The following is a 15,718-nucleotide window of genomic DNA, read 5'->3' as shown; positions in this document are numbered from 1 at the left end:
ACATTGCTTTTGTTGTTGACCCGTACAACATGAAACAGATCCTTCAGTCCAAATTATCCATACTGACTGTATTGTCTAGCAAGTTCGTCTGATCTGCCTGCTTTTGGCCCATCGCTCTCTGAACCTCTTCTAGCATGTACTTAAATATTGCTAATACGCCCACCTCAACCACTACTTCTGTCAGCTTATTCCTGTTCCACACCAGCCTTTGTGTGAAGAAGCTACCCCTGATGTCACTTTTAAGTGTCTTACTTTTGATCTTAAACCTATGCCTTCTTGTTTTCAGCACCCTTGACTTATCAGGAAAGTAGAATTGGAGCAAGCAACAGTCTGCTGGAGGAACTCAGCAGGTCAAGCATCATTTGCGGAAAGAAAGGACTTTTTGATGATTTGGGTCAAAACCTTGGGCAATTCCTTTTCTCTCACAGATGCTGCTGCCAAGTTCTTCCAGCAGGCTGCCTGTTGTGTCCCTAGAATTGGAACAAGTCATGTGGCACATCATTATGGTTATTTAGCATTCTTAAAATGTTTTTGAAATGTTTGCCTGCGCCAGTTCCTTTCATTTTCTGTCCATTTCCTTCTCAGAGAAGCCTAACGTGGATAAGGGGATTTTTTACCCGCGTCCTCCTATTGTCATTGGGCGGAGCCGTGCTGCTATACTGTCGTTGGAGGATCATGGGCACTGGCCCACCGGCGTTCACCGAGGTCGATAACCCAGCCTCGTTCGCCGACAGTGCACTCGTGCGAGTAAGCTTCCAACACTCCTTTTGAAAGCGAAGCCATCTACATTATTATAATCCAAAGCTTGCAAAGTCTTTGCATTTTGAGATCTTAATTATGCCATGATTGTATATGTGCTGCATATGAAATCTTCAGAGCGTTATTCTCCAAATGAGCCTCTTCTCAATCCTCGTCTTATCACCATGTCCTTCTGTTGCTTTCTTTCTCAAGTCTTTATCCAGATGTTATCCTATGTATCATGAATTTTAATGAATCACGTTTCCCAGTCGCTGTGTGAAATAATCTTCCAGATGTGATTTTCATTTCTCCATTCAGGTGTTGGAAATGTTGCATTATACATAATTGGTTATGGCTCAGCTGGAATACTGTGTCCATTCTAGGCACTGGTCTTTTGGAAGGAGGTCATGTCCTTAGCACAGCTAAAGAGGAAATTAACTGGAAATTGTCCGTGAATGAGAGTGGGGGAAGATGGAATTGTTTTCCTTCATGTGAAGGGAAGTTTAAAATATGAAATGGTTTTGATAGGGTGAATGCTCAGGCAGAGTTTCCTTAACCATAAGACACAAATTTAAGGTAATTGGCAAAAGTTGCTATGAGGGAGTGTTACATTTTTGTTATAATAGAGATTATACTATTCGAAAACATGATGTATTGAATGGTTTTCAAGATATTTAGACATTTTAAAAATGAGGTATTTGCAAAGGGTTTGAAAAAGGAGCAAAGATATGGAATCAACTGGAGGGTTCTTTGAGCCAGCATACACTTAACGGGTCGAATGGCTCCCCACAGTGCTACCTGATTGTTGTGTGAGTTCTCCAGTTGTAGTACTAAATGCCCATTGCTTTTCTGCTCCAACACCTGCTAGCAATATAATCACAGAATCTCACTCCTTGAAGCTTCTTGCAATGGCACAGAATATATTAAACTTCGAGAGCCAGGAGCCATCACTCAGTAACTATCACTGAGTTTGTGGTGTTACATGCTGCTCCTTTGTATGATTATTTAGTGACACTTTTATAGAAAAGAGTTGATTATTCAACCCTCAACCAAGTTTGGTCATTTGAACAAGTGTGACCAATCTCCCTGTAAACTAAATTCTTGTTACTTTGGACTGTACTGCTACCACAAAGAAAAAAAATCACAGTGATAATAAACCTGATTCTGATTATCTGCTGACTTACTATAAGCAGATCTGTATAGTCATAAGGATGGCCATCTGTTACTGGGAGTGTTGGCAAATGGTTCCTCTAGAGCTCTTACCTGTATTGCCCGGGGATCCTTTTTGCCATGAGATGGATTAAGTCCATGGTTCCTTCTTGGTAAGTTCTGAAATATCAATGATCCGTTTGTGGCCAGAGTGAGGGTAAGGAGCAATGGTCAGGTACGTGGTCTAAACCAGGGTCAGAAACACTAGCTCAATGAAACTTAAGTTTCTATCCATGGAAGGTTTGGTCCCGTATTTCAGTGCACCCTTAGTGCCATTACCAGAGGTAGTGTGAGACCGTGTTTCTTTGTTAACCACAAAATCTCTGTCCCCAGTACCACCACCACCACCACCCCCCCCCCCCCCACCCCACCCCCGGAGGAACTCAGCAGGCCAGGCAACATCTGTAGAGAAGAATAACTGCTGATGTTTCAGTTCAAGACCCTTCATCAGAACTGGATATTCTGGATTTCTAGCATATGCAAAACCTCTTGTGTTTATGACTCTCTATGTGGAGAATGGTTTCCTACCCTTCTTTTGAAAGACCAGGCTCTACTTTCATCCTAGACTTCCCCAATTATGGGGATGTGGTTCATCTCCGTGTTTCCTTGTGGATATCTTGAGAAATATGGTTAAGTTTATCAATATCCTTAAATTCTAAGGAGTACATCCCCAGTTCATCTGAACTCTCTTTGTCACTTAATTCTTTGAGTCCAGACACCACACTGCTCTCCTTCCAACGTATTCTTCCTAAGGCTGATGCTCCATTATGCTCACAGTGTTCCAGGTATGGTCTAACCAACTGTGTGCAGTTGTCCAGTTCTCATGATGTAAATCCAGTATTTTAGCAGCATGGTTTTCTATTTTTAAAAATACTAATGTTGGGTTTGTTTATTTTGTTTAACAGACTATTAATTATAATTACTATTACTCTCTGAATGCATGGCTACTCGTGTGTCCCTGGTGGCTGTGCTTTGATTGGTCGATGGGCTGTTTACCCTTGATTAAATCATTCAGCGAATTTAGAATTCTTGCCCTTCTTGCTCTTTGGTTCTTCCTTATTGGAATCACCTGGCAAAGTTTATTCTCCAAAAGCCCAGAAGAAAGAAGGTAAATTTGCTTTTATAAACCTCCAACATTGCCAGCTGCATATGAAGTATATTTCTTTGCATGCTATCGTAAAGTTATTTGGGGAGAAAGATCTGTGTTCATGCGTAGTACTAAACCTATTGTGAAGCTGCTGCCTCATTGTGTTCCTGACATAAAAAGTGAACTAAAGTTACAAGTTTAGGATGCCATGGTAACATAGCAGTTAGCGAGATGCTATTAAAGCTCGGGGTGCCAGTGTTCAATACCAACACTGTCTGTAAGGCGTTCGTATGTCTCTCTCCATGAATGCATGTATTTCCCCCAGGTGCTCTGGTTTCCTCCCAGAGTCCGACATACTGGTTAGGAGGTGAATTGGTCATTGTAAATTGTCCTGTGATTAGGCTAGGGTTGAAATTTGCTGGGTAGTGTTAAAACAGGAGTGTTGAAGTTTTGTTTTTCCCCGGAGGCTGGTATGTGCTTTTGTGCTTTTTTTTAATCTGCGCAATGGGAAAAGGGATAAGAGAGAATGAAATGGGGTCTTTGATTATGCTAGCAGGGCAGCAAGAAGTGTAGACAGAATCCATGTAGGGAGGACGGTTTCTGTGATGTATCCTCAACACTCTGCAGATTCTTGAAGTCACAGGCAGAGCAGTTGCAATACCAAGCCATGATGTATCCAGAGAGGATGTTTTCTATGGTACGTGGATAAGAATTGGTGAGGGTCAACAGAGAAGTCTATATTTCTTTAGCCTCCTGAGGAATAGAGGTATTAGTGAGCATCTACATGGCATCTATGTGGTTGGAGAAGGGAAAGGGTAATTTTGAAAATAGTGAAAATAGCCGCCTCAAATAAAACTCATTACATTAATGGCCAGGAAGTATCAATGTGAATGATGCACTTATTGTGGCAAGGCATTAATATGAGGAGAAATCTACTGTGTAGAAACAGGCCATTCAGCCCATCAGTTCTTTGTCTCATTCAGAGCTCCTTCCACTCTACTCCAGCTCTCACAGTCACCTTGACTTTCTACTCCCCTCTCGCTGGTGGGATTATCCAGTTGTCCCTGAGATATGTCTCTTTGTTTTCACCACTCCCTGTGGAAGTGAGTTTCTTATTGGAAGTATTATTGACTGTCAGAGTGATAGCAAGGTCATAAATACAAGACAGTCAATTAATATTATAGTTCTTCATGCTACTCAGATAGATTTATGGGTTAGGGCCTTGTACACCTGTTAGACACAAACTACTAGGACTTTTTTGTCAGGACAGCAGGACACATCATTCACTGGTAAGCTTAATTTGATTCACAAGAGTCGTCTGTCTCCTGGGTGATAACTTTTAGGAACAGCTTATTTCCTTAACCGTAACCTCCCCTTGCAAGTTCTGTGTCTTTAATGGGATGGGATGTTTTGTACAGAGAAAGCAAAATAATTATTAAAGAGGTTTGAGTGTTTCTAAGTCAAAGTTGACTTTAATGTCAAATGTGTAACTTCATGCGTGCACAGGTGAAATGAATATACAGAGTATTTCTGTGTGAGATGGCTGCACCAATTTTCAGTTAATTTCTTTCCTGTATCTTTCAGGTTGTGTCTAAATGTGGATGAAAAGATTAATACTGGAATATTAATTTGAGATTTATTTTCTTAATTCAAGCACATTTTAAAACAGATGCCTTTCAATGTGTTTATAGAATCCTTGCCTCTGGGATTACCCTCGTGATCATCCCCTTCCTCCCAGCGTCTAACATTTTCTTCCGAGTTGGGTTTGTTATTGCAGAGAGGGTGATCTATCTCTCCAGCACTGGTTATTGCATCCTCTTGTCGTATGCCATGTGTGTGCTGTCAAGAAAAGGCAGGCGAATCAAGGTGGGATGACGTTGATTTATTTTACTCTGATATTCATGATTATCAGCACCACTAATTACAGATTGTCAATTAAATGTTTGCTCTGTGATTTTCTTTAGAGCCTCCTCTCTGCTGCTCTGCTGGGCTTGGTAACGCTGAATGTCATGCAGTGTATCCGACGCAGCAATCACTGGAGATCAGAGGAAGCTCTGTTCACAAGTGCCTTATCAGTGTGTCCCTTCAACGCCAAAGTAAGACCTTGCACACGTTTAAGGGAAATCTAATACAATAAACTATTTTATACATTATAAAAATAACTGCGATTACTCTTTATTGCAGATGATCTGAAATAATTGTTTTTCAATGATTACCCCTTTTTAATGGAAGAGAAGTCTGACGTGGTGTAACTAATTCTGCATAGCTCTCGAATTGCAACAACATACCAAAGCCTTTCTGTTGGCTACCAGTCAGAAGAGCGGCAGAGCGCTCTTCACTTTGTTGGATAAGTGTAGATCATCTCTACCCCGTTCCTGACAAAGAAGCCATCCACCTCCCTAAGCAGTGATTTGTACTGATGGTCTGCTGTGACTACAGCATGTACCGTTCTAAAATGCTCCAAATTTTCCAAAATGGTGCTGGAAAGTGGTAGCTCTTTGTTTGCATCTCCAAAGGGAATCATCAGATATTCCTGTTTAGGACTACCACAGCTGAAATCCACACGCACTACCATAGACACTTCAGTAAGCAATATCTTCTTAAGGTGTTTAAAAAAAACTATCAATTCTCAAAATCGGTAGGTTGCGAGTGCGAGTTCCCCCTTAAGGAAAAAAAGGAAGTGTGCTGGGCTACAAGTAAGATTGGAACGTATAGCCCTTAGACCTTCCCCCCTCCCCCCCCCCCCCACTCCCTACTATCCTGCTGACGAACATACAGTCTCTGAAGAATAAAATTAAAGACCTCAGAGTGAGATTGCACTACCTGAGGGACATCAGGTGTCTGCTGTCTACTTTGCTTCATGGAAACATGGCTCACCCCCTCCATTTTGGAGGCAGCACTGCAGCCCAAGGGTTTCACCACCCCATTGCAAAGGCGGAACAGCCAAGTCTCTTAAACGTAAAGGAGTATGTTTCATGATTAACTTGTTGTGGTGCACAGATCTAACATTTCTGTCGCAGTCCTGCTCACCCGATCTGGAACATCTAGCAGGAGATGTCGTCCATTTAGAGGCCAGACTAAGCACACAAAGCTCACTTCCTCGAGTGGAGTGTTGGATGTAGATGCTGCAGCTGGTACAATTCTGTAAGCTGGCATACAGTGCACAGTGGGATCACTCTCGTGGGATTATAGAAATACTGTCTGTCTGACCTTAACTAGAGATGAAGATCTATTCCTGCCTTAGCTAAAAGACCTGTATACCAGAGAATCTGGCATTGATAATTTCCCTCCCTCCTCCCGGCATGGTGTGAGTTAGCAGAGGCAAGATGGCAGTACTGACAGCATACTGCTTTCAGTATATCGTGTGTACACCAGGCCTGGCATTGCTGTTCCAACATACAATATGTGTATTTACACATTGAACCATCAATAGCCAGCTTTCTGTTTGACTACAGGTGCACTACAATGTCGGCAAGAACTTAGCTGACCGAGGAAAAGAAGAGTCTGCAATTCTGTACTACAGAGAAGCTGTGAGGTATTGCTACTCCTAAATTATTTAGTTTGCAGAGTCCTTTTTAACTGGACACAATTTGCTCTTTATGGTTATGTTGGAGCCATAACAAGGGGTGGCACGATAGCATAGCAAGTAGCAAATCATTTTACAGAGCCAGTGATCACCATCAGGGTTCAGTTCCTGTCTCTGCCTTTTACCGTTCACTCTGTAACCGTGTGGGTTTCCTCCAGTTGCTTTGGTCTGTCCCACCTTCCAAAGGTGTATGGTTGGAGCTCGTAAGTTGTAGCAACACTTGCGGGCTGCCCAACACAATCCCTGATGATTTTATGAACAAGATGCATTTCACTGAATATTTTGATGCTTTGATGTGCATATGACAAATAAAGCTGATCTTTAGAAGTGACAAAAATCCTTATTTTCCACAGGCTCCATCCAACGTACGTTCATGCTATGAACAATCTGGGAAACATCTTGAAAGAAAGGAAGGAGCTTCATGAAGCTGAGAAGTTGCTCTCTAGTGCTGTGGCCATTCAGTAGGTTTCAGCTTGATTCTGATTTCATTTGGTTCCTTTAAGAAGAACAGATCACTAATGGGCATTACAATTCTTATCCCCTTATCATATACATATCTCAAACCTTCCATAAGACAATGAACATCAACCCAATTACCTCACAATGCTCCAGAACTTGATTTTTCCTTTTTTATTCATTTTCTAACAATGAAAGACTTCCTTTTCATTTGAAGCCTGTGTGAGAGAGAGCGAGAGACAATGCAGCATAATGGCCAAAAGCCCTGTTTTTGGGATGCATTTTCTGTATAATATTCTGTTCGTATCATATTTGAAAAGCATGAGGTTTTCACCTTTGGTTTCTGGTGTACAGGCCTGATTTTGCTGCTGCATGGATGAATCTGGGAATTGTTCAAAACAGTTTGAAAAAGTTTGAAGAGGCTGAAAAAAGTTACTGGACAGCAATAAAATACAGAAAAAGATATCCGGACTGTTACTACAATCTAGGACGCCTGGTAAGTCTGTGTGGAGACTGGGCTCACTGTATCTAATTTCAAAAAAATCTTAACATCAGCTATTTGTGTGAAACTGATCTCATTCATGACTAGACTTTTCTACGTATAGAGGAACCAGAACCTAAGGGGTCATCAATATTAGACAGTTGATAATAAATCCAACCAGGAACTCTGAGAATCTCCTTGCAAAGAAAACTGAACAAAAATGGGATCAGACACATTGTTCCCCCCCCCCCAAATCCCTCCTCCCACACCAAAAAAATGAACAAAACAGATCAGTCATATTCACCACCCCCTAAATCCCTCCTCCTGCACAAAAAAAATCCCGAACAAAACGGATCAGGCACATTGACCCCCCCCCCCCATCTCCTTCCCCGTACAAAAAAAAACCAAGAAGATCAGGTGAAAAAACATAGAATATAAAAACTATAAGACTGAAAAAAAAGTCTATAGTTCAAATCCACGTCTAACACTCGGAAAAAACCTGGACAGCACCTCTGGGTGCAGTGATAGGCTCTCCTCTCTCCGGTACAGAGCAACCGATCAAATGGCAAGCGGCCACACTCACTCTTCACACTCGCTTCAATGCTTCAACATGGAGGGGAATAAACAGTCAATGTTCTGGGCCGGAACCCTTCATCGGGATCAGTTGGAAATGTAGACTGTTTATTCCTGCTCGTATATGCTGCCTAACTAGATGAGTTCCTCCAGTATTTTGTGTGTATTGTTGAAGATTTCCAGCATCTGTAGAATCTCTTGCGCCTATTGTATGTTCCCATTCTTAATGTGTTTGGCTGAGAGATCTCCTTCCCCTGGGTGAGTAATATATCTGCAACCCTCTCACTGGGCCTCATACACCAACCTGGCTCGCTAACTGACTCTGCTAACAGCCATGTGACTCGGCAGTGGGAAGGCCACCTTTCAGAAGCAATACATGCCTAGGGTCGGTATGGTTTAGTGTTCAACCAAACAGGAACGTTGGGATGTTCCAGATAAAGCCCAGAAATGACAGATCATACACCAGCATAACATTATAAAGAAAGTATATTTACCCATTTTCAACTTTATCAAACAATTAACAGGGAAAGAAAAGATAAAAGGGCCCATTACAGATAAACCAGCCTAAATGTGCACATAAAAATAGGAGCTAATTTTTGTAGTAGCTGGGAGTAGCTTTACTCACGGCATTGAATTCCCTTCGCCAATCACAGGTAGAGATTCCCTGTTTGGAATCTTCAGCCTTGTGAAGCGCTCCTTACAATAGTGTCTCCCCTTCAAATGGGATCGTCCCTGGTCTTCTCTCTGCACCTCCCACCAAAAAGACCCCAATCCAGACTACTGTCCTTCAGAAAACTCTTCCTGCCCAGCTCTGGAGAATGTTCCATGCCATCCCACTCCTGACTGGCTGACACAATATTCCGAAGTTGGACAATGTGGCTCCTTTAGCTGAAACCAAACCACTCTTTCCCACAGGACCACAATGCTTTTACAGAAAACTGCTAAAATAAAATACCTCACAGCATAGCAGTAGAAATGTTAACTAGGGCATTAAGTATTGTTGGTCCCTTCACTTGGTCTCTGACAGGTACGAGATAATAACCCATGAAGTGAACTATGAGATCCAGCGGGGAGATACAATTGCCTAATAATGTTGTGCAGAAGGACTTACTGCTCTGAGATCTCTTAATTTAGATATTTCAGATCTTTCCTTTGCTTTTAGTATGCGGACCTGCATCGGAATGCAGATGCTCTCAGTGCATGGCAGAACGCGACGCTTCTCAAACCTAACCATGGCTTGGCTTGGAACAACATGATCATTCTACTTGATAACACAGGTAACTGGTGTGGGATCATTTATTTTATGTAAGGCAGCCTAGTTTAAGATTATTTAGTTTGCAGTGTATATGTTGGAAATAAAATTGTAGCCCATTGTTTGTTTTGTGGGAAGGGTGATAGATCGCCAGAGAAAACTGAACATTGGGAAGGAATCCACCTTCGAGTCGTAGGTATGGGTGTGAGAGTATCAGCTGCCAGCTGTATTCCCTTCCAGAATTCATTTCCAATGAAGTCCTACAGAAATACATTTGGAGTGGCATGCGTGATATTTCCACATACATTTGATAGTGGGAAAAGGACAACTACTTCACAAACTTGTTCTTGCATGTTAGCTCTGCGTTGATGCTTTTGTTGCTACCTTGATCGAGATCAGTCCAAGCCAAAAATTTTCCCTACAAGCATTCTGAGCGCAAGTACATCAAGGCAGTAAAGAGAAAAGCAGAATAGAGAATGCAGTGATGCAGTTACTGAGAAGGTGCAGTGCAGGTAGATAGGTAAAGTGCAAGGGTCACGACGATGTTGAGAGAGGTCATGTGTTCATTTTTTTTTAGTGAACCAGAGTCCATTCAAGAGTCAGATAAGTATTAAAGTTAAAAGGTGACCCGGTGGTGCAGCTGGTAAAGCCACTGCCTCAAGATGTCAGAGGTCTGGGTTCAATCCTGACCTCAGGTGCTGTCAGTGTGGAATCTGTATGTTCTCCCTGTGACTGTACGGTTTCCCCTGGCTTCCTCCCACAACCCAAGACATGCAGATCAGTGGACCTCCATAGACTGGCCCCAGTGTGCAGGTGAATGGTTGAATCTGGGGGAAATTTATTGAAAATAGTAGAATAGAAAATAGGGATTAATGTAAGATTGATGTAAATGATGGTTGGTGCAGACACAATGGGCCGAATGGTCTGCTTGCTTTAGTGTATCTCCTTCTGACTCTGTCCCTGTCAGATACAGCCTGAGCTCTTCAGCCAAGAAAAGATGCACTGTTTGGAGTTTTAAAGCTCAAAGATTTGATATTTAATAATCTGTGCAAGACAGTGCCAACAGGTGGTTGTTCCAGAATGCAGCTTGTATCTACGGTAATCTGTATTATTGGCAGTTGTCCAGAGGCATGCTGTTTATCTGTCACTGTCAGGATCTGTTGGTTAGATTACATTATAGTGTTACGTAAACCCCGTAACCAGGTAACTTACCAGCAAAGATAGATGGATCAGCTGAGTCGGATGCTACTATTTTCAACCGTTTTATTCATCAAGGGCACAAACGTATGGTTAATACAAAACATTCAGATCATCAAAACTCAATCTAAAACACCGGTGTAATAATAATCATTCAAAACACAAGCTCGATCGTCGTCTAGGGGTAATGTAGATTTTATATCGTTCACTGGATATCTAAAAGTCTTTTAGATCACGGCAGTTTCACTTAGTTGCCGGCGGAAGTGTTGCGTTGGTGCACTTTTAGTTAGAAAGACAGAGAACATGAAGCATTTACCCGACAGGTTTTCCAACCTGTAGGAGGTAGTCGGAAGTCTCGTTGGGGGAATGGACTCTCATCTGTGGCTTCCCCTGTAGCTAGGCCGTCTTCCGTGGTGAAGTCGCCAATCCCAGGCAAGGGAAGGACGCACACGAACCCCACCACCGGCTGTAGCTATTAAAACGCTGTAGCAGGATTTTCTAGCGTTTCTCCTTCGTGTGTTTCCTTGGTGCATCTGAGGGTCCTCCCCTCAGACCCGCCTTTATACTTCTTCACGGGATCGCAGGTGTCAATCAAGTTGCAGGTAATGCGATCTCTCTCTCAACCAGCCCACTTTGCCCGAGGGCTTTTCAGGTGGTCTCCATGAGACAATAGTCAAAGTCACTTTTATTCTGCTTCTTGGGAGAATGTGGTCTTTCGCACGTCTCTCTCTCTTGGGTCAGTTGACCCCCCCTTAACTAGAGTTCTTGCGATTTTCACAAAGGAGGGGGCCAACGGCATAACACCTCCCCCCATAATGGGTTTTTAACCAGCGGTTAAAAACAGGTTGACACAGGAATTTTTTTTTTTGAATCTACATACTACACAAGCTTTTCTCTTCACAGAGTACTACTGTTATACATTCAAGTCAGTATCTAAACAGGTAACAAGTACAGTGCCCCTTTTCTTTAATACCTTAACCTCATGTGCCATACTAACGCCTGGTAGCATCAAACTTCAGTTCAATAACCACCTTATTTATTTGCTTTCTTCAGCAACATAACTAAGGAGGTGTGATCTTAGCTTACATACATCTACAAAGGTTCATGCAAAAGACAAATTTTTATGCTACTTTCAAACTTAACAGTCAAGCTTCCATGGGTGTTGTCTTTATTATTCACATACTTTGTCAAAATCCCTTAAAACCGGCTTCTGCTATTTTAAAAATCGCGTCCCCATTAACCCTCGCCTTTTTTCCGGTTAATTCCTTCGTGGCGATCTTGGGCACCCTGGCGAAATAGGCTTTCGCCCGCTCCTTTCATAGGAGTTATTTTATCAGCGTGTTCCAAACTTAGACCACCCAATTCCTTAATTTTAGGCAATTTGTCGTTTTTCTCTTCAGGACCCGTCATGCTATTAGTTTCCAATTTAAGATCCGCAAGCGATCTCGCTTTGTTCAGACAGCATTTCAAATTCTGCCTTTTCACACCACATTCTGGAATAACAATAGCGTGTGGGGCCCCTTTACCTTCCAACTCAACCTGTAATTGATTCACAGGCTTTGTGGTACCAAGCCATTGTCTCTGTAGCCTGGTTGCTGCTTTTGATATCAGTCCAGCCTTTAAATTTTCTTCATTCAATTTGGGAACTACACATCCCCCTTTCCCTTGAGTTCCGTGACTAGGTTCAGCACCATGTGTATCCCCATCTTGGACACACTCAAACGGGACATTGGCCTCTTCCAGGTTTTCAACACCCGTACCTTTTTCAACTTCTAACGTCCCCCCCTCCTTCCAGTAACTCTCCAGGCAGCCCCCTGTTGGGGAAGGCGCAACCCTGCGAGCTGAAACAACCTCCTCGGCCATGTCAGCTGACTTCTCCACAGCAAGGATACCCTTCTCCTCTAAGACTGCCCTCATTTCACTCTTGGGACCATCGAGAACATCTTTAGAACTCTCAACTTCTCCAAGCAATTCTGCCAAACCAGACAGATCAACCACGTCCAACTCTGGACGTTTTAACAGCTTTATCCGTTTCTCATCTTTATTTCCTACCTCTAGGACCTTTCTCTTCACTAAGGGGGGAGCTATCTCCTCGCCCTTACCCCCTTTTACTTTACTACCTTCCGTTTTACCACCCTCTGAACCCTCGTGGTGTAGGGTCGGTAAAAATGTCTGGGCCAATTTCAAACTGCGCGCTGTCCCAGCCGCCGCTCTCGACAGGCTGCGAGTGACCGCGCATGCGCGATAGCTCGGGGACTCCATGGGCGGGGCCTCAACTATCAGGGCGGTTCCGATCTTCCCACCCGCGAGGTTATTACCCAACAGGAGGTCCAAGCCCTCCCCCGGTAACTCCGGCAGGACTCCTAGCTCCACAGGTCCCGACACCAACTCGCAATCGAGAAAGACCCTATGCAAAGGCACGACCGCGGTCTGGTTCCCGATTCCTCTCAGGGCAACCTCCCCCGTCCGAGGGCCGAAATTTAACACATTACGGCTAATTAACGATAGTTCCGCCCCCGTGTCTCTCCAAATTCGTACGGGGATGGGGGGTCCCCTTCCCTCAAAGACACGGTTCCTTCGGAACTAAATGTCTCCCGCCCCTCCGGTACTCCATCTACCTGGGGCCCTCTTGTCAACTTCCTGATTACCACTGCACGCCCGATAGGGGTCGCTGCTCTCTCCCTCTCTGGCTCCTTTCTCGGAGCAAAGCATTTTGATGCAATATGTCCCACCTTTCCACAATTAAAACAGTTTAAACCAGGAGATCTCCAGGTTTCCTGTCTGTTATCCTCACTTTTTGTGCTAGCTCCCGGCGGAGTTTCTCCCTTAGCCGGCGGACTTTCCCTACCATTCCGACGGTCTCTCGGGTAACTTTTTGGCGAGGAAAACTTTGTCTTGTGGGTTAGGGCATATTCATCTGCGAGCCTAGCCATCTCTGAGATGGACTGATTCGTCCTCTCATTTAAATACATTCAGATCTCTTCCGGAACGCAACCTTTAAATTCCTCAATCAAAACTAACTCCCTGAGACGCCCATAGTTCTCGGCCACCTTTTCAGCTGTGCACCAACGGTCCAAGAGCACACCCTTCTCATGGGCTAGCTCGGTATACGTTTGATTCCACCCTCTTTTTAAATTTCGGAACCTTTGTCTATACGCCTCAGGTACTAACTCGTAACCTCGGAGAATGGCCTCCTTTACTTGAGCATAATTTCCGTCCCTTTCCAGGGGCAGCGCGGCATATACCCGCTGTGCTTTTCCTCGTAACACACTTTGTAACAACGCCACCCATTGCTCTCTGGGCCACTGCTGATTCCCTGCCACCTTTTCAAAGAGCAAGAAATAACTATCAACATCCGTCTCCTCGAACGGGGGGACCAACCTCAACGCCCGACTAATATCAAACCCCTCCTCTCTCTCTTCCCCTTGAGTTCTTCGCTCTTGCTTTCGCCTGTCCAGCTCCAATTCATGGTTCCTTTGTTTCTCTTTCTCTTCTGCTTCTGCTTCTAGCTGCTTTAGTTTGAACACATGCTCTCTTTCCACAGCCCTTTCCTTTGCGGCTCTCTCGGCTTCTTTTTCCCTCTCAGCTCTCTCGGCTTCTTTTTCCCTCTCAGCTCTCTCGGCTTCTTTTTCCCTCTCAGCTGCTTCTACTTCTAGCTGCTTTATTTTAAACTCATGTTCCAGCCTTGCTTTCTCCACCTCTGCCTGATTTGTCCCACTCACTAATCTCCTTTCGGGAATATTTTCCAAATCCTCAGCTGCAAACACCTTCTTCCCAACGTAATGCTGTTGTATGACCCTTCGCACTTCCTGCTTTTTCATTGTTGGCTTCACCGCTGTGAGGTCTAATGCCTGCGCCAAATTTACCAAGTCTGATTTTGTAGCCTTCCATAGCGCCTCTACCGTCGGGTTTCTCCTAAATTCCTGCACATCCATCTTTGCTGGTTTCCCGTCTGGCTACCTGCGTAACCAGATTTAAGTTTGGACTTACAGCCCGATTCACTGACCCTCCCGTTTGGTTTCAAATCCGGGACGAGAACCCCACTTGTTACGTAAACCCCGTAACCAGGTAACTTACCAGCAAAGATAGATGGATCAGCTGAGTCGGATGCTACTATTTTCAACCGTTTTATTCAACAAGGGCACAAACGTATGGTTAATACAAAACATTCAGATCATCAAAACTCAATCTAAAACACCGGTGTAATAATAATCATTCAAAACACAAGCTCGATCGTCGTCTAGGGGTAATGTAGATTTTATATCGTTCACTGGATATCTAAAAGTCTTTTAGATCACGGCAGTTTCACTTAGTTGCCGGCGGAAGTGTTGCGTTGGTGCACTTTTAGTTAGAAAGACAGAGAACATGAAGCATTTACCCGACAGGTTTTCCAACCTGTAGGAGGTAGTCGGAAGTCTCGTTGGGGGAATGGACTCTCATCTGTGGCTTCCCCTGTAGCTAGGCCGTCTTCCGTGGTGAAGTCGCCAATCCCAAGCAAGGGAAGGACGCACACGAACCCCACCACCGGCTGTAGCTATTAAAACGCTGTCGCAGGATTTTCTAGCGTTTCTCCTTCGTGTGTTTCCTTGGTGCATCTGAGGGTCCTCCCCTCAGACCCGCCTTTATACTTCTTCACGGGATCGCAGGTGTCAATCAAGTTGCAGGTAATGCGATCTCTCTCTCAACCAGCCCACTTTGCCCGAGGGCTTTTCAGGTGGTCTCCATGAGACAATAGTCAAAGTCACTTTTATTCTGCTTCTTGGGAGAACGTGGTCTTTCGCACGTCTCTCTCTCTTGGGTCAGTTGACCCCCCCTTAACTAGAGTTCTTGCGATTTTCACAAAGGAGGGGGCCAATGGCATAACAATAGACATCATCTGGAATTTGAGCATGACTGTACAAAACTACACCAGCCTCCAGTTTTCCTTTTAATACCTCAATGTAATTGTATATGGTTTAATCTGTCTGAATAGCATGCAAAACTAGAGCTTTTCACTGTCTACCGATACATGTGACAATATTAATTGTGGCACACTAGCGTAGTGGTTAGTTTAATGCTATTATAGCACCTGAAACCCAGATTAAATTCCCTTCATTATCTGTAAGGAATTTGTACGTTCTCCCCGTAATCACTTGGGTT

At 43.8% G+C, this 15,718-nt stretch overlaps 1 protein-coding gene across 4 annotated transcripts in view; it reads left to right on the top strand.

Annotated features, from left to right (window-relative positions):
* The window catches only part of tmtc4 (transmembrane O-mannosyltransferase targeting cadherins 4), a 40,640-nt gene that overhangs the window by 8,432 nt on the left and 16,490 nt on the right, over window positions 1-15,718 (top strand). For all 4 annotated transcript variants that reach the window (XM_073028805.1, XM_073028803.1, XM_073028804.1 and 1 more), the window contains 8 exons: window positions 586-747; window positions 2,853-3,055; window positions 4,726-4,900; window positions 4,999-5,130; window positions 6,490-6,569; window positions 6,974-7,081; window positions 7,431-7,572; window positions 9,293-9,407. In XM_073028805.1, coding sequence (XP_072884906.1) covers window positions 586-747; window positions 2,853-3,055; window positions 4,726-4,900; window positions 4,999-5,130; window positions 6,490-6,569; window positions 6,974-7,081; window positions 7,431-7,572; window positions 9,293-9,407 — 1,117 coding nt within the window. The remainder of the gene's footprint in view (window positions 1-585; window positions 748-2,852; window positions 3,056-4,725; window positions 4,901-4,998; window positions 5,131-6,489; window positions 6,570-6,973; window positions 7,082-7,430; window positions 7,573-9,292; window positions 9,408-15,718) is intronic.

This window comes from Hemitrygon akajei, chromosome 2, assembly GCF_048418815.1.
Source record: "Hemitrygon akajei chromosome 2, sHemAka1.3, whole genome shotgun sequence".
In the NCBI taxonomy this organism is placed as follows: Eukaryota; Metazoa; Chordata; class Chondrichthyes; order Myliobatiformes; family Dasyatidae; genus Hemitrygon; species Hemitrygon akajei.
The sequence above is the reverse complement of the archived record's forward strand: the minus strand, read 5'-3'. Positions and strand labels throughout refer to the sequence as shown.